General features: G+C 34.1%; 3 protein-coding genes and 1 pseudogene across 3 annotated transcripts; all 4 read left to right on the forward strand.

Annotated features, from left to right (window-relative positions):
- LOC18602919 (3-dehydrosphinganine reductase TSC10B) lies at window positions 4,081–6,544 on the forward strand. Its single transcript, XM_018119311.1, has 3 exons — window positions 4,081–4,715; window positions 5,044–5,191; window positions 5,849–6,544. The coding sequence occupies exons 1-3, from the start codon at window positions 4,203–4,205 to the stop codon at window positions 6,139–6,141; spliced, it is 954 nt and encodes a 317-aa protein (XP_017974800.1). The 5' UTR covers window positions 4,081–4,202; the 3' UTR covers window positions 6,142–6,544.
- Window positions 8,672–11,117, forward strand: LOC108661719 (annotated as a pseudogene).
- Window positions 13,202–14,580, forward strand: LOC18602920 (3-dehydrosphinganine reductase TSC10A). The gene is made up of 3 exons (XM_018119113.1): window positions 13,202–13,717; window positions 13,814–13,961; window positions 14,189–14,580. Exons 1-3 carry the CDS (start codon window positions 13,202–13,204, stop codon window positions 14,578–14,580), a joined length of 1,056 nt encoding a protein of 351 aa, XP_017974602.1.
- LOC18602921 (peroxiredoxin-2F, mitochondrial) lies at window positions 15,689–18,270 on the forward strand. The gene is made up of 5 exons (XM_007034588.2): window positions 15,689–16,064; window positions 16,165–16,194; window positions 16,745–16,903; window positions 17,588–17,682; window positions 17,924–18,270. The coding sequence occupies exons 1-5, from the start codon at window positions 15,849–15,851 to the stop codon at window positions 18,027–18,029; spliced, it is 606 nt and encodes a 201-aa protein (XP_007034650.2). The 5' UTR covers window positions 15,689–15,848; the 3' UTR covers window positions 18,030–18,270.

Below are 18,338 nucleotides of genomic sequence, written 5' to 3' on the forward strand. Positions count from 1 at the left end.
TTCTTTTTTTTTTTTGTTATGTAATATGTGGTAGCTACTTTTTACTTACAATGTTTTTCTTTTTTATATTACATAAATTTTATTTTTTATAATTTTAATTTTTAAAAATTAATAAATTATTATGTAACTTTTAAACATAAGTTGTAATATTACATTATTACTTAAAATTTCATCAACGTATCATTTTTTTATTAATCCTGACTATGTAAGAGGAAATTAACTTGAGTATATTTTTTTTAAATGCTTTACATTTTATGTTTAGTTAAAATGAAATTCTCTTGAATATATTGTAGTTAAATGATTTTGATTATATAAGAAAAAATTATTAATCTTATATATAGTTTTTAACTATTTATATTTTACAAATTATAGTTTTATATTTCTATTATCAATATTTTTATTATTGATTAAATTTAACATATTAGTTTTTTAAAATTTTTAACTCTTATTTAACTGTGTTTGACCTCCCCAATAAAATTTTGCTAGCTCCGCCCCTATTGGTAAGTCCATGGAAAAATTGCAGTTAAAGATGCTAAGAGGGGAGTGATGTAGAATAATTCATTGCTATGTGTGTTGTGTAATAAAGAAAGAGAAACGTGTGATTTTTTGTTCACGAAATGTTGTGAAACATGGACTATATGGACTGGTTGTTGCAGGGCTGTGGGTATGTATGGTTTTCCCTGAAAGATGTGAGAACTTTTTTTGAATCTTGGATGGATTGTAGACTTGGGGGAGTTGATGACAGAATCTGGAATATACCTTATTTTGCTATCGCTTGGACGATTTGGAAGTGTAGGAACAAGACCATCTTTGCAAGCAAAGAATGGAACACTGGCCAGTGCCTGGAACTTACAAAAATCAGAGTTGCCTCTTGGGCCACTGCAAGATGGTCCCATGAGTATTTTTCGATGCTGGATGTTCACAGACAGCCTCTTTCTCATAGCAGACTTGGATAATAAAAAAGAGGCAGGAAAGGAATAAACTGAGAACTTCCAATGATGGGGAGATGAAATTTAATGGCGATGGGGCGACTAAAGGGTGTCTCGAGCCTGGTATAGATGGTATTCTTCGAGATTGCAATGGTGATGTTAAAATTATTTTTTTTAAGTTCATAGGTATTGCTAACTCAAATCTAATTTAATTTATGATTTTTTTTTTATAATTAGAAAAGAAGATATTCGAATTTTATTTTTTGGGTCGGATGCTAGTTGAACTTATGGTTATTAAAGAAACTCTTTTGATTTTCAAAATTTCGATATGAAAAGACAGTTATAAATTAATAATTGAAAGTGATTCTAATAATACGACGAAGTGGATTCAAGAGCTGTGACAAGCCCCTAAAGGATGAGGAAATGTTTATTGCAGATTGAAAGACACAAAGCTGACCTGCCTAGCTTGGAAATTAGACATATCAAAAAGGAAGCCAACCAAAGGGCGGATAGCTTGGCAAAGAATGGAGCCCAACAAGAAGTGGATATTTTGAGTAATCATTTTTTTTATTCTGTTGCTGGTTGAGGGGTCTGTGTGTTCTTTTCATGCATGTCAACGAGTGTTTATGCAGTTTCTGATGCTCTATTCCTGAGTCACTGCATGAGGTTTTTTGATGTTGTGGGGGTTTTGACGAGTGAGTGGGTTGTGCAGAGTGGTTCTGTCATGTATATGATTTCTTTTTGTTTTGAATTAGGCACTTGCAATATTGATGATGCAGCGGTGATAGGTTTTTGTTTGGTTCGATGTCTGCATTATGGTAAGGGATATGTATCAATTCCTTTTTTTATTTTGAGTGTTTGAAAACGATTACTGAGAAGATATGCTGGAGTGATAGGCATATGGACCAATATTCTCAAGGTTTGGATGCTGTTTTTGTGCCTTGAAATGGAGGGAATTGTTTTTGTTCTCTCATTTTAATGAAAGTATATTTATAATTTTTTAAAAGAATTGAATTAGTTAAAAAAATTATTATATTTTAATTTGATAACTAAAAATTAATTAAGTATTATTAATTAAAACATGAAATGTCATTTTATACTCACACACGATATTGATATGATATTGAAATTGAAGTAAAAATATCACATGATTATATCATCATGTCACATTAACATATCATATTAACATGTCACGTCATCATCTATTATAATATGTCAACATCACGCGAATAAAATGACATATGACAATTTGATTTACGATAATTAATCAATCATTAACTATAAAGATCTATTTCGTTCAAAATAAAAATATAAAAATTTAATTAAATATGATAAAAATAAAAATTTATTTAAAACTTTTTTAGATATTATATATATATTTTAATAAGCTTCAAAAACATTAATTGGAATACCTAAAATCATGGCACGCCAAGCACAAAAGATTCTGCTGACTTCTTTTTTTTATTCCGGTATTTCAATATATAATTCACCAATATTATTAACTACTATTAATAATTGTCTTTGATTCCTCACATTTAATTAGCAGAATGATTTTTCTCAACCTCCATTTATTAAGTTATTATTAGAAATACACTTCTTTCGTCAGATCGTTTGTGATCGACTGATAAAATAATCGATGTTTGTACCTACTATATGTGTCACAAAATGCTTTAAATATGTCATATAGATTATTTAAAATTAATTAATGCAAGTAAATTGGGGTTTCCAACCTTGACCTACCTATAAATTTGGCCAAACAGCTCCTAGCTTACTCCAATTCGAGGATTCCGAAATCCTCTGCTCCAAACACTCTCCTTTAAATCACCGCCGTCCGGTTTTTGCAGCACAACCGTCTTTCTTTTGATAGGTCCATTTAGGCATGCTGGTATACATAGGAATAGAGTTCTTTTTTTCCTTAAGGCTGTGGTTTGTTATGGCATTAACTTGAATACTGTAATGTCACTCTTTCTTTTGTAGGCACATCAAACCACTTCTGATGCTTAGGCAATCTTCGTATGTGAGGATTCTTTTGTGTATAGTTGTAAGGCTTATGTCTCGTGAGACCTTATCAACAAATTTACCTTTAAAAAAAAAAATTCAAAAACTGAAGCTCTTTCCAGCTCTTCATCTGAGTTTCTGGCATTTTATCTGATTAATGCATGCGACGTTCACTTGATAGATCAGATACCTTCAAGTTTTCAAAATCATGAGTTTATCAGCGAAACTGAAGTGTAGTAGCCTAAATTCTGATGATTGATTTAAAAGCTGCAAGCAAGCCTGCAACCATTACTCAATTACATCCTAGATTGGAAGTTTCAGTTAGTATTAGAACTTTGTGATCAAGAACAACAAATTTGTTCTGTTACCAGCAATTGACAAAATTGAAAGGTCAAACTTGGTTACTTCCGTGGACCCATAAGTTTGTGATCAACCCTACTCTTCTGTTATATTTTAGCATGAGAGATCAATGTAGAATGCCCGTTATCACTCCAAAGGTATATATACTCACTGCCATCGCCGACAACTATTGATATTTTAGATTTAGGGGCAGAAGCTACCAAAACCTTCTTCCATTTTTTATAGAGAAGGAGATAGACTCTGTTATGCAAATTTTTAGCAGAAAAATAACAATAATATTGCTGATTTCAGACCTGAGATCATCCATTAGATTAATTATTTCCTTTTTTTAATTATTTTGATTTATTTATGCTGGCTTCAACATTTAATTGATGCAACCAGCACACACCCTTTGCCTTGAAATCTTAATTTGAGGATCCAATCCTCTTGTCTATACTCACGAGTTGTTTTATCTGCTTTGCTGCTTACAAATTAAAAAATCAGACCATAATGTAGCTATATGTTATTTCATCCGATGAAATCCTGGCCTGTATCCTCCTTTTTAACGTAGCAATAATTACATAAAAAAAGCCCTTCTATTCTTATTGGTTTATACTATAATTTATTTATTAAACTTGGAAATAATGATCAGTAGTGCTTCTGGTTAGGCATCCTGTCACATCCAAAAATAATTTAGGTGAGGATGTTTCATATTGATAGTGTTAGCAATACATAAAAACAAGAAGATGATATCTATTTCACTTTAATTTAAGAAACCCACTTGCTTTGTAAAAGGAGTTTGGAATCTAAAATTTGCCACCCTCGGATAAATGGACTTTGATGTTTTCCTTCCAGGAAATTCTACATATTGAAGTCAGTGCAGCAACTCCACTTGAACCTTACCAAATTTCTCTTCTCTAAACAAATTAACTTTCAATGGTGCTCTTCGTTCTCCTCCTTCTACCTATCCTTCTCCTCCTCCTCTACTTTATCGTCCGGCCCCGACCCCTCACCATCCCTATAAAAAACCGCCACGTGTTTATAACAGGCGGGTCAATTGGCATTGGCCTGGCCATTGCCAAACAAGCTGCCTCCGAGGGAGCCCGTATTTCCCTCCTGGCCCGCTCCCTCGACAAGCTCGAAGAGGCCAAGCAGTCAATCCGTCAGGCCTATCAAGTCGACGTCGCGATCTTCGCTGCAGATGTTCGTGACTACGACGCCGTTCAGAGTGCGATCAAGGAGGCTGGCCCTATTGATGTCCTAGTTGTTAACCATGGCGTGTATGTTATTCAGGAGCTTGAGAACCAGGGATTGGATGTGGTCAAGTTCATGATAGACGTGAACCTGACGGGGAGTTTCAATGTCATCAAAGCCGCTTTGCCGTTGATGAAGGATAGAAAGGACAAGTGGCCTGCCTCCATCGCCCTTATGTCTTCAATGGCCGGCCAAGTTTGTAGCTTAATCCTAGGGTTTTAGCTTTTGATAATTGTGTGCATTATTATACATTAACATATTCCATTATAACTTATTTAAGTTCGGTTTTATTATTTACGTTCTTCCTTTCGCTTTCCAAAAAATTAAAATTACATTTAGATACGAAGATATTTGAAAATTATAAAAAATATAATTTATTTAGACGATAAGAAATTAATATACAAAGTAATAAAATTATGATTTTTTTATTTTTAATTAATTATATATATTATTTCATTTTCCTTTTGTTTCATTACAATTTTTTGAAGTGATTATTGTAATTTATAATTATATGGTAATATAGGTAGGAATTTATGGGTATGCGGCCTATTCAGCAACCAAATTTGGCCTTCGTGGATTAGCCGAATCATTGCAACAAGAAGTTATTGAGGATAATATTCACGTGTCTATTATATTCCCTCCAGTTACTGAAACTCCTGGCATAGATGAAGGTGAGATTTTTACTTTCTTTTATTTTTTTCCATTCTTAGACTTCTATCATGCAGAAGTTGCATTCGTTGTCCTAATTACATTTTTTTTTTCTTGGAGTTCATATATATATATATATATATAATTGTACATAATTTTAAAATCTCAATATTTTTTATTTGTGGGTCTATTTTGGCTTCATATAAGTAGTAGGTAAGCCCTTACAGTGTGGATAGTTAGAACTTGGAATCGAATAATTACAACATTGATAGGGAATATAATTGTAAATTTTACAAGTCTTTTTTGTCAATTTATTGATTTTATTATCATTTTTTAATACTATGTAATGTTAATGTGAAAAGTAAAAATTTCACGTGATTATGTCATCGACATCATTATCAATTATAATATGTTAATATATCACATTAATTTCACATGACATAAAATAACAAGTGTTATTTTCATTAAAAACAATTAATCAATTGTTAATCAAAAACACATATTTCATCCAAAATAAAAATATAAAAATTTAATTGAATGTAATAAAAAAATAAATATATATTTAAAATTTTTTAAATAATTGAACTTTTAAAAATGTTATATCATATATATATTTTACCATCTCTGAGGTGTTGAGATAAGAAATTAGTATAATTAGCACTCTATCCTGTATTTTGCAGCAAGGAAGAATATGCCAGAACTGAGCAAAATCATAGTTGGCTCCGGTGTAATGAAAGCGGAAGAAATTGGCAAGATAACTGTTGATGGCATAAAATGTGGAAGTTTTAGCATCCCCTGCAACTTTCTTGGGCAAACATTCGCTATAGCTACTGCTGGTGTATCCCCTCAGAGATCGTTCCTGATGGCATCCCTTGAGGTGGTTTTCGCCGGCCTATTTCGCTTTGGAGGTCTGCTTTTCCAATGGAACTTGTATGGGATCATAGAGAAATGGCATGCACAGAAAAAACAGTAAGTCTACGCAATAAATTTGTGTGCTTATAAACTTCAGGAGGAATTAAGCACAAAATTTCCCGACACTGTTCAGCTTTTTTCTAGTGTGGGGCTAAAGAGTTTTCTACAACGAATATCGTGCTAATGAGTTTCTCTTTTCTCCCACGATTTCGAGGGCCTAGATTTCTCTGGAGCTAGATATGGTATATGAATGAGGATTAATTTCTTTGAGAATAACAAGTTTCAACTCTAGGGTCTGAGCCTCTCTCCAAATCTCCATCTCAAATCTGACGTGAAAGAAGTGAATGGTTGGATCCATAATTGACAAGGTGGGAGTCATTTATGTGAATTGAATCTAAAGCATTTGTCTATTATACTAAATCAGATGTATCAATTTTCTTTTCAATGTTCATCCCAACTTTCTAAATACTGCTTTATTGCCCAAAATGAGGCTTTCCATATACTTAAAAGTAATTAAGTAATAAACATGCTGGAATCATGTTTCAATGGCCTGAATTGGGAGAAGCTATAGTTTTTCCTGGACTTATTATGATAAGAACTGCAAGCAATACACGACAGCCTGCATTGGAAAGTTTGGGGTTTGTATTAAAGTAAATTGTGGTCAGAAGTACTGTCATATGTTCAAAGAACTAATTGACAATTCTTATGAACCTTGCGAAAATTTATTCTCGATTTGCTCAAAACACCCAATCTCTATTACGAAAACTTTCTTTTTAATTGCTTGGAAAAAATAATAAAAATATGAACTCAACAAATACAAAACACAAGTACGGTTACCTATATATAGAACCATAACAACACTCAAATTGGGTGGAGGAAGGCCATCTCTACTTGAGATAAATAATGCTGTTCTTTGTTTTGTGTCCTCCAGAATCGGTCTACATAACCCTCCAATTTCCATACATCCGCTGCCTTGCACCGATATGATCTGCTTCCTACTCAAACTTTTCAATTAAGTAAAACATGTATAATTGAGCTCTAATCACTCAATTAGTCGATTTTAAAACTAAAAATATGGACAAAATTAGTCTCTTAATTCCATCGGCATTAAGCTTGATAGTGTTTCCCAGATATTGCAGGACAAAATGTGATATATGAGATAGAGTGCAATAGAAATAAAAAGATGTTGAACCCTGACATTTTAAACTCTTTAATACTGGATGAATCAAATCTCCTTACGTAGGATTAAACTTTGCTTGCTGACAACTAATTATCTTCAATCATAATAAATGTCATGCTAAAATTGACACTAGATTGGAAGTTTCAGTTAGTATTAAGACTTTGTGCATGATCAACATCAATAAATTTGTTCTGCTACCAGCACTTGACAAAATTGAATGGTCAAACTTGATTATATCCCGTGGACCCATTTAATCACAGCTTCGACTTCATAAATAGCTACTAAAAACACTACTCCTGTTATATTTTAGCATGGGAGGTCAATGTAGATGCCCGTTATCAACCCAAAGGTGTATATATGTGTTACTACTCACTACCATCCCCAACTACTATTGATAGGTTAGATTTAGGGGCAGGAGCTACCAAATCCTTCTGCCATTTTTGATAGAGAAGGAGATAGACCCTGTTATGCAATTTTCTTGCAGAGAAATATCAAGAATATTGCTGATTACAGACCTGAGATCATTTATTAGATTAATTATTTCCTTTTTTTATTTATTTTCATTTATTTATGCTAGCTTGAACATTTAATTGATGCAACCAGCACTCACCCTTTGACTTGAAATCTTAATTTGAGGATCTAATCCTTCTGTTTATACTCACGAGTTGTTTTATCTGCTTTGCTGCTTACAAATTAAAAATCAGACCATAATGCAGCTATATTGTATTTTATCTGATAAAATCCTGGCCTGTATCCTCCTTTTTGTCTTAGCAATAATTAAATAGAAAAAAGTAGTTCTATTCTTATTGTTTTATACTATAATTTATTTATTAAACTTGAAAAGGTAGATTTTGTTAAAAATTTATATATTAATAATATTTAAATATTTATTTATTATATTATTTTTTAGAGTTTTATATATTTAATAATACTATAAACCCACTAATTTTTTTTATAATTCTGTAGGAAGTGGAGTCAAAAGGTAAATTTTATTAAAAAAATATATATTAATAATATTTAAATATTATTTCAAAAATAATAATATTAAAATATTATCAAAAAGTAAATTTATTTAAAAATAATTTATATATTAATATTTAAATACTACATCAAAAGATTAAAAAAATTTATAATTTAAAATTTTATTAAAAAAAATCAAAATTTAAACTATTCTCTCTTCAAAAATTCAAGTTGTACTCTTGAGACTTGCAGTGATTTTTCTTTTCTTGATCTTTGTCTGTGTTTTTTACTCTTTCAAAACAACTCAATTAGATTTCAATTGTAATTAATTTTCAATCTAATTGCGTTTGAACGAGGAATTTGTTAAAATTAATGGAATTAGTGATCTTGCGAGGAAAATGGTGTTCTTTAACCTTACCACATTCCTCTTCGCTGAACAAATTAACTTTCAATGGTGTTCTTCGCTCTCCTCCATCTACCCATCCTCATCCTCCTCCTCTACTTCATCGTACGTCCCCGTCCTGTCACCATCCCTATAAAAAACCGCCACGTGTTTATAACAGGCGGGTCAATTGGCATTGGTCTGGCCATTGCCAAACAAGCTGCCTCCGAGGGAGCCCGTATTTCCCTTCTGGCCCGCTCCCTCGACAAGCTCGAAGAGGCCAAGCAATCAATCCGTCAGGCCTACCATGTCGACGTCGCGATCTTCGCTGCAGATGTTCGTGACTACGACGCCGTTCAGCGTGCGATCAAGGAGGCTGGCCCTATTGATGTCCTAGTTGTTAACCATGGCGTGTATGTTATTCAGGAGCTTGAGAACCAGGGATTGGATGTGGTCAAGTTCATGATAGACGTGAACCTGACGGGTAGTTTCAATGTCATCAAAGCGGCTTTGCCGTTGATGAAGGATAGAAAGGACAAGGGGCCTGCCTCCATCGCTATTACGTCTTCAATGGCCGGCCAAGTTTGTAGCTTAATCCATGGCTTTTAGCTTTTGATAATTTTGTGCATTCTGTAAAAGACCCTATTCTTTTAAATTTTAATTATAATTTAACATAAGTCTATTAGTATTTAAAATGATCAATGTCAAAAGACAAACATAAATATCTAAAATATTGTTTTTCTTTCTCATTTTTTTTTTCATTTTTTTTCTTTCTTTCAAGTTGATTAACGACACTCTCTTACTCCAATTGGTCACCTTGCGGTTGGAACTGATAATAAGAGCACCAAATCTAGCATTCCCACTACCATATTTGATCTGAGAGTGCCAAATCGTGCCCTTCCAACACGATCTTGTGCTCGTTGATGTTCTCTAACATCACGAGAATGCCAGATCTAGCAGTCACCAACCAAATGTGGCCATAGGAGTGTCAAATCTAGTATTCTCGCTACCAGATTTGGTCGAGAAGTGTTAGATTCAATGTTTTTGTGATCGGATATGGTCGAGAATGTCCAATTTAACATTTCTGCAGTCGAAAAATGTCCAATTGATGTTTGCCATGCCATTTGCTCTAGCCGTATTAGAAGTGGAGAAAATTTAGTGAGGAAATTAAGAAAAGAATGCTTGGGTAAAATAGAGAGAGAGAAAAAGAGTAAAAAATAAAAAAAAATTTATAGAGTAATAATTTTTAAAATTAATAAAAGATAAAATTATTTTAAAAATATTATCACATCATTAAATTAATGAAAGCATTAAAAGTTGATTAATAGCAAGACTTGTGTCTAGCGAAATATATTTTTTGAGATGAATCGTACATCTCGAATATTAATAGATATCAAAATTTAAAGAAATCAAGGTATTTTACTCTTTACAATTTATTTTGTTGTAATATTTTAATTGATTATTGTAATGTATAATATGATAATATAGGTAGGAGTTTATGGGTATGCGGCCTATTCAGCAACCAAATTTGGCCTCCGAGGTTTAGCAGAATCATTGCAACAGGAAGTTACTGAGGATAATAATTAATATTAATGTATCTATAATATTCCCTCCAGTTACTGAAACTCCTGGTCTAGAGGAAGGTCTGATTTTTACTTTCTTTATCTTTTCCATCCTCTGAAGTTGCATTCATTATACTAATTACATTTTTTTTTCTTGGAGTTCATACTTATATCAATATAATTAATTGTATATAATTTTAAAATCTCAATAATTTCTATTTGTGAGGTGTATTCGGGCTTCATACGAGTATCAGGTAAGCCTAATTGTAAATTTTAGGAGCCTTTTTCTCTTTGTAGTTAACTCTTTGTTTTTTGGGTCATTTTTATGTTACGTGGAGTTAAAATGAATAGTAAAAATATTACATGATCATATTATTATGTTATATCATCATATATCAGCAGGTCATATCAACAAATAATGTTTTGAATAAAAATAATTAATTTATTATTAATTAAAAGAGTCTATTTAATCTAAAACAAAAATATAAAAATTTGATTTAATCTAGTAAAAGAATAAAGATTTATTTTTTGAAATAGTTTAGAGATTTTTTAAATATTATGTCATATAATTTTTATCATTTCTGATGTGTTTCTCAACAAATTATTGTATAATTGGGATAACAAATGAGTATAATTAGCACTCTATCATGAGTATTGCAGCAAGGAAGACTATGCCAGAACTGAGCAAAATCATAGTTGGCTCTGGTGGAATGAAAGCTGAAGAAATTGGCAAGATAACGGTTGATGGTATCAAATCTGGAAGTTTTAGCAACCCCTGCAACTTTCTTGGGCAAACACTGGCCATAGTTACTGCTGGTGTATCCCCTCAGAGATCGTTCCTGATGGCATCCCTTGAGGTGGTTTTCGCCGGTCTGTTTCGCTTTGGAGGTCTGCTCTTCCAATGGAACTTGTATGGGATCATAGAGAAATGGCATGCACAGAAAAAACAGTAAGTCTACGCAATAAATTTGTGTATTTATAAACTTCAGGAGAAATTAAACACATATGTGTCCAAGCTTGTTTAATTAGCTTTTCTCTAGTGTGGGGCTAAAGAAATGAGTTTCTCTTTTCTCCCATGATTTCGAGGGCCTTGAATTCTCTTGTGCTTGATATGGATGTAGATTTCTTCGAGAATAACCAAGCTTCAGCCTCTAGGATCTGATCACCTCTCCACAAATCTCCATCTCAAATCTGACGAGAAGGAAGTGCTCATGTGGCATGGTGGAATTGGCTGGATCCATAATTGACGTGGATGGAGTAATTTATGAGAATTGAATCTAAAGCATTTGGCTACTTACCATATCAGATGTATCAGTTTTCTTTTTAATTTTCATCCCAACTTTCTACATACTGCTTTATTGCCCAAAATGAGGCTTTCTATGTACTTAAAAGTAAGTAATAAACAATGCTGGAATCATGATTCAATGGCCTGAATTGGGAGAAGTTATAGTTTTTCCTGTACTAATTATGATAAGAACTGCAAGCAATATACGACAGCCTGCATTGGAAAGTTTGTGGTTTGTATTAAAATTAATTGTGATCAGAAGTACTGTCATATGTGCAAAGAATTAATTGACAATTCTTATGAACCTTGCGAAAATTTATTCTCAATTTGCTCAAAACACCCAATCTCTATTATGAAAACTTTCTTTTTAATTGCCTGGAAAAAAAATAATAAAAATATGAACTCAACAAATAGAAAATCTATATATAGAACCATAACAACACTCAAATTGGTGGAGGAAGGCCATCTCTACTTGACATAAACAATGCTGTTCTTTGTTTTGTGTCCTCCAGAATTGGTCTATATAACCCTCCAATTTCCATACATCCGCTGCTTTGCACCGATAAGATCTGCTTCCAACTCAAACTTTTCAATTGGGTAAAACACATATAATTGACCTCTAATCACTCAATTAGTCGATTTTAAACCTACAAATATGGAAAAAATTAGTCTTTTAATTCCATTGGCATTAAGCTTGATGGTGTTTCCCAAATATCGTAGAACAAAATGTGATATGTGAGATAGAGTGCAACAGAAATAAAAACATGTTGAACCCTGAGATTTTAAACTCTTTAACAATGGATGAATCAAATCTTCTCAAGTAGGATTTGACCAAAATTAGCTCAGTCTCTTCATATTTTTACTAAATAAAAATTGCAACAATAAGTTAACAAGGCTAAACTCTAGTGACTAAATCCCCAGACAACTAGCCTTCATCCCTTGACGTTGCTGCCTTGAAGGCCACTTCTCTCAATTAACTTAGTTTTGTTCAGTAAAATTCAAGTTAAAGATACTGGCATGGGCATCTTTTTTTTTTTTCCTATAAATCTTAGGCTTCACCAGTTGCTTAGTTATCTTAACTCCTATCTCCTAATGTTCATACTTAAAATTGCTGAAAGTTTTTCCAATTGTGTCAAGGCCTAGGATGGGTATGGCAATAGACAAATGTAGCCTGACTTCGGTGCATTATTTAATTAAAAATATATAATCATGTTATTTTTACTTGTTTTACTTCTTCCATAAAATAAAAATTTCAAAATTAGTACTACAAGTAAATGTCACAATTGATTGGACCAGACATTAGTTCATACATTAAACACTCTTGACAACAATGCCTTATCTTTCGGAAGTCTGTTGCATTAATTAATTGAATGATTGTACGTGAATGTATTCGGTGGGTATATTATATATTAAAGATATATATGATTTATAATATATTATAATTTTGAGGATTTAATCTTTCATAATACTAACAAAACATTGAATAATGCAGCTCTATTTTATTTGGATAGAATCAATCTCTTGGAGTAGTTGTACGATTATTTATTTTATTTTTGAACTGACGATCATGGTTCCTTATCCTTAAAGCATCAATGACGATATTCATATTGATTTCATAAGCAAATTGTACAAAAGGATAACACTATAATCAATGTTTAGCATCTATAAATTCTCAAATTCTGGAGTACGTTAATCAATCTTCACCCTTAACACTAAGCTGGGATAAATCTCCCTTATTACCAACCATTTTCAATGGTACTCTTCATGCTTGTCATTCTACCTTTCCTTCTCCTCCTCCTCTACTTCATTGCCCGGCCTCGTCCAGTCAAAGTACCTATCAAGGACCGCCATGTGTTCATAACAGGCGGGTCGAGTGGCATTGGCCTAGCCATTGCCAAACGAGCTGCCTCTGAAGGAGCTCGTGTCTCCATCATGGCCCGTAACCTTGAAAAGCTTGAGGAGGCCAGGCAATCTATCCGCCTTGCCTCTGGAGCGCTTGACGTATCGATCTTCTCTGCTGATGCTCGTGACAGCAATGCCGTTCAGCGTGCAGTCAATGATGCTGGCCCCATTGATGTTCTAGTCGTTAACCATGGCGTGTATGAGCATGACAAGCTGGAGAAGCAGGGACTGGATGTGGTCAACTACATACTAGATGTGAATCTGATTGGGAGTTTTAATGTCATCAAAGCTGCTTTGCCGCTGATGAAGGATAGGAAGGATAGGGGGCCTGCCTCCATCGCTCTTATGGCGTCACAGGCCGCCCAGGTCTGCGTTTTAATATATTCAATCACGCTTATGTTTGAAGGATTTCCCTTTTGCTGTCATTAATTGATTTTTATAACGTATAATGTGGTAAAATAGGTAGGTATTTATGGTTACACGGCTTATTCAGCGAGTAATTTTGGTCTCCGAGGATTGGCCGAAGCATTGCAACAGAAGGTCATCGAGGATAATATTCATGTCTCTTTAATGTTCTCTCCAGACACTGAAACTCCTAATCTTAAAAAAGGTTTGAGACCCTGAAATGGAATTTTCGACAAATTGTAAGTACGTTGGCAATTGATAGCTAGATTGTTCATCCTTATATATATTTCTTTGCCCATTTTGCTCTGATTGTGTAACTTTGAATTTGGCATTCTTGTAACCATCTCTGCTACGAGTTAACTATAGCAATTAGCACATTTTAGTTACATATCAGACAGATGCATTTAATTATTGAAAGCTGACCAATTGCAGCAAAGAGCACAATGCCAGAACTCACCAAAATCATAATTGGCTCTCCTGTTCCAATGAAAGCTGATGAAGTTGCCAAGAAAACTTTAGACGGTATCAAATCTGGAAGTTTTATCATCCCCTGCAACTTAATTGGGTACCCACTAGCCTTCGCTACTCCCGGTGTATCCCCTCAGAGATCTTTCTTGATGGCATTCCTTGAGGTGGCTCTTGCTGGTATATCACGTCTTGTAGTTTTGTTTTACCTGTGGAACTGGTACAGGACCATAAGAAAGTGGCATGCACAGACAAAAAGTAAGTACGCTATACGTTATAAAGACATTTTTTATGCGTGGGTATTGATATGGCTGGTGTGCCTTTTACATTTTTGTCAAGATTCCAGTAATGATACTTAGAATTGCTAGTAAGGGGTCGAAACTGGGGTTTAGTATTTGGGCTTATGTCAAAAGCATCTCTTAAATGATTCCAACTTGACATGGGGCAATGTAATATTTTCTTTCGGAGAGCTTGACTATTCCTTTGGATGCTGTTTCCATTCATGATCGCACAGTTGTCTTGTGTCAAAACTATCAGAGGTAAGTCTTAGTAATTTTGTGATAAAGAGTTCCTTTTTCTTTTAATTGATTTCAGGGGCCTAGAGTTCTTTGTTGCTTGATATGGATCAGTATTGCTTCTTCTGGCGGCTGTAATTTACTCTTTCAGGCCTCATGGATGTTTCTTTCAAAAAAAAAAAATAACAAGTTTCGGCATTCGACATTCGATCTTGAAGCTCTGTGAACTCTCCAGGTGTCTGTCATTACACCAATTCGATGTTGACTTTTTTTATTAGATACCCTCAAAATAATAAGTTTGTTGCCCATATGGAAAGGTAGCTAAATTCCGGAGTAATGTAAAGCTCCATCCATCATGTAACAGTCTGCATGACAAAGCTGCAGTTTATATAAGAACTAAATGTGATCAGAAGAGCAAATCTACTCTGTTCTCAAGAATTGCCGAGTAATGATAGACAACGCTCTGATGAACCTTCGTAAACATTTATTTACTTTGTATCTAATCCCTCTTATTTGAACTGGCAAGCATGGTTATGGTACGAATATATGACCTTTTAACAAAAAAGTATATTGAAAGGATCAAATTTTCAGTGAAGTCAGCAGGAAAAGCAGAACCAATTAACAAAACGAAAATGAACAACAATTTTGAACTAGCTAAACTGCTCACATTCAGGCCCCAGATATGGCAAAACAACCTGTTGACAAATTCATGGGCAACACCCTAAGCTTTAAGGTATCAACCAGAAATGTTGCTACAGAAGCTTTAGATTGAGGAGGCTTTCAAATTTTCCAATTGTTTCTTTCTGATTTAAAAGAGACTTGAGAATCGGAACCGAATAGGGTCTGACCTTTAGAAATGTCTTGTCTTGTTCCCGAATCTCCCGACTTTTCATAGATTGGAACTAGACGTCAACTTTGCTTAGATAATGGGCCCAGTATCTTATTAACCCAACACTTTAAAGCCTGTTAGGACCGACCCATTTGCAAAACCCATTGTAGGAAATCTTCCACCATTTCCAGAATCTGTGGGAAGGCCAAGCCGAACCAGGGCGAGAGCGACCAAGCAAGTAAGCAGGCAAAGAATCCGGTACGAACAACCCCAGCGTAAGCCGATGGCTTCAACAATTCTAAAGCGAGTAACTTCATCTGCTATGAAATCAAGGCTGGAAAGTCTGCTAACCGGAGCGTCAAGAAGAAGCTACGCGTCGGTTGCAGCGGGGACTGACATAGTGAATGCCGCACCCGGTGTTTGCCTCCAGAAAGCTCGAAGCTGGGATGAAGGCGTCTCATCTAACTTCTCTACTACTCCTCTCAAAGATATTTTCACGGTTTGACTTTACTTTTTCTATTAACAAATCACTTTTTTAAAATTATTTTATACCATTATGCATGGAGTAACTTTTTTTAAAAAAAAAAATTGCATTTCAGGGCAAGAAAGTCGTCGTCTTTGGACTGCCTGTAAGTTGGTTTTTATTCGATTACAATTTTTTTCTTTATAAGCATATAACTTGCTTTTGGTAATTTGACTTGCTATAATTTTGTCACTTCGCATGGAAATGAGAAATGGAATTTGATTTTAATGGGAATGTGTTGGAAAAATCGAAGCTTGACATGTTCAGAACAATTCGGGAGGCATAACAAGTTATAATGATTTCTATGATTTTTTGAGACGTATATTAATTAATTCTGGAGGATTGTTATATTGATTATTTTCAATGAGGCGATAATGAAGGATTGGTTGCGGTACTATATACCTAATTTAAAATATATTCTGTGAATGAATTTTTATGAAGCAGAAAATGGTGGTGGACTGATTAGTTTATGTTGAGAGCAGGACTGAAAATCCTGAACGTTTTCAGATGTGTAAGTCTTACCAAATAGTTAATCAAAGACAATTTAACCAATACCTAAAGTGGAATGTGGATCTATTTGCTTTGTTAGTTTGTTGTTTTTGTTTAGAATGGCAATTCTATGAAGTTAGGGTTTATACTGTTTTGGCATTTTGTAGGGAGCATACACTGGGGTTTGTTCGCAGCAGCATGTGCCTAGTTACAAAAAGAACATTGATAAGTTCAAGGCTAAAGGAATTGATTCTGTCATTTGTGTTGCTGTTAATGATCCGTATACCATGAATGCCTGGGCAGACAAGCTTCAAGCTAAAGATGCGGTAAGTCATTTCAACATAATAATGTATGCTAACACCTGTACATTCTACGAATTCCTCCTTATATTGTTTAGTTGATTGTTGATGCATGATATTGGTGCTCTGCAATTTGGATTTGTCATATTCATTTTTCTTTAGCTGGCTTTCTTTCTCAATTGTTATCTAGGGATCTGTCGAGATCTCATGATTTCTCTGCTGTCTAGGAAGATACTCATTCTTTTGTCCCATAAATTTATGACCACAAGCTCATGAACCACTAGTTTTGTAAGATCTTCAACTTTACTAAAGTAGTGGCAAATAGTAATTTGTGCATGTAATAAGTCAATCCTGAAATTTCCTAGCTGGAAAAAAAAAAACATAAATTCTGTCACCTCTGTTTGGTTACTAGGGGTACTGAAAGAAAGCAGATGAGCAAACAATGGTTTTGGCTGGCCAAATAACAACTAAACGAACCTAATTTATTGCTATTAGTGTATTTCCCGCAAATTAGTTATTGTAATTTTGTAAATTAAACAGACTAGTCTACTGGTGATTAATAAAATTTGGACTTGACGATATGTTGTTAAGATTCTTTTCTCCTTTGAAGTGCATTAATGTGGGTGTAAGCAACATCTCCCAACCCCCTACTTTACCTTTTTCTCTCTCTTTCTTTTCTTTTCTCCTTCTCTATCTTTTTTCCCTTTACAGATTGAATTCTATGGGGACTTTGATGGAAGCTTCCACAAGAGCCTAGAATTAGAGAAAGATCTCTCTGCTGCTTTGCTTGGGCCTCGCTCTGAAAGGTACTTCTAGCACTATGCTCTTGTCCTTAGAATTATATATATATATCAAAGAAACAGCTATGACTTTCAACTCCTCGTATAATTATGGAGATGCGTCAGACCATGTTGAATATATGACTTTGTCCAGGGCTTTGGTTTTGAACATTCTTCAGGACAACAAACTGCTGCCTCTATTTATCATTTCATTGCTAAGGTTTCAGATTTTTATCAGCTACTAAGAATATTGTTGGTTTTTATGTAGATGGTCAGCATACGTAGTTGATGGAAAGGTTAAAGCTCTTAACGTAGAGGAGGCCCCATCTGACTTCAAGGTTTCTGGCGCAGAGGTTATTTTGGAACAGATATAAAGATGTTATAGAATCATGTTGCCACTCTGCACCGGCACTTTCTATATTATGCTAGTTACTTGTTGGCTTAAAAATTCACTACTACTTTACTGAAGTTTTCAATCTTATCCTGGGGTGTCCCCATGGCTTAATTTCTGCTTGGAAACAAGTTCTCTGCACATATTGTGAGAAAATCTGATTGAATTTGGTTGAGAGATCAATAAGAGGTGTCCTCTCGTTTTTATGCTTGTGGTTGTGTTTCTTTGAACTCTGTTCCCCAATATTTCCCTTTTCATATCTCCTGCATATAATATCATGTATGTTTGATCA

Source organism: Theobroma cacao, chromosome 4, assembly GCF_000208745.1.
Source record: "Theobroma cacao cultivar B97-61/B2 chromosome 4, Criollo_cocoa_genome_V2, whole genome shotgun sequence".
Classification (NCBI taxonomy): domain Eukaryota; kingdom Viridiplantae; phylum Streptophyta; class Magnoliopsida; order Malvales; family Malvaceae; genus Theobroma; species Theobroma cacao.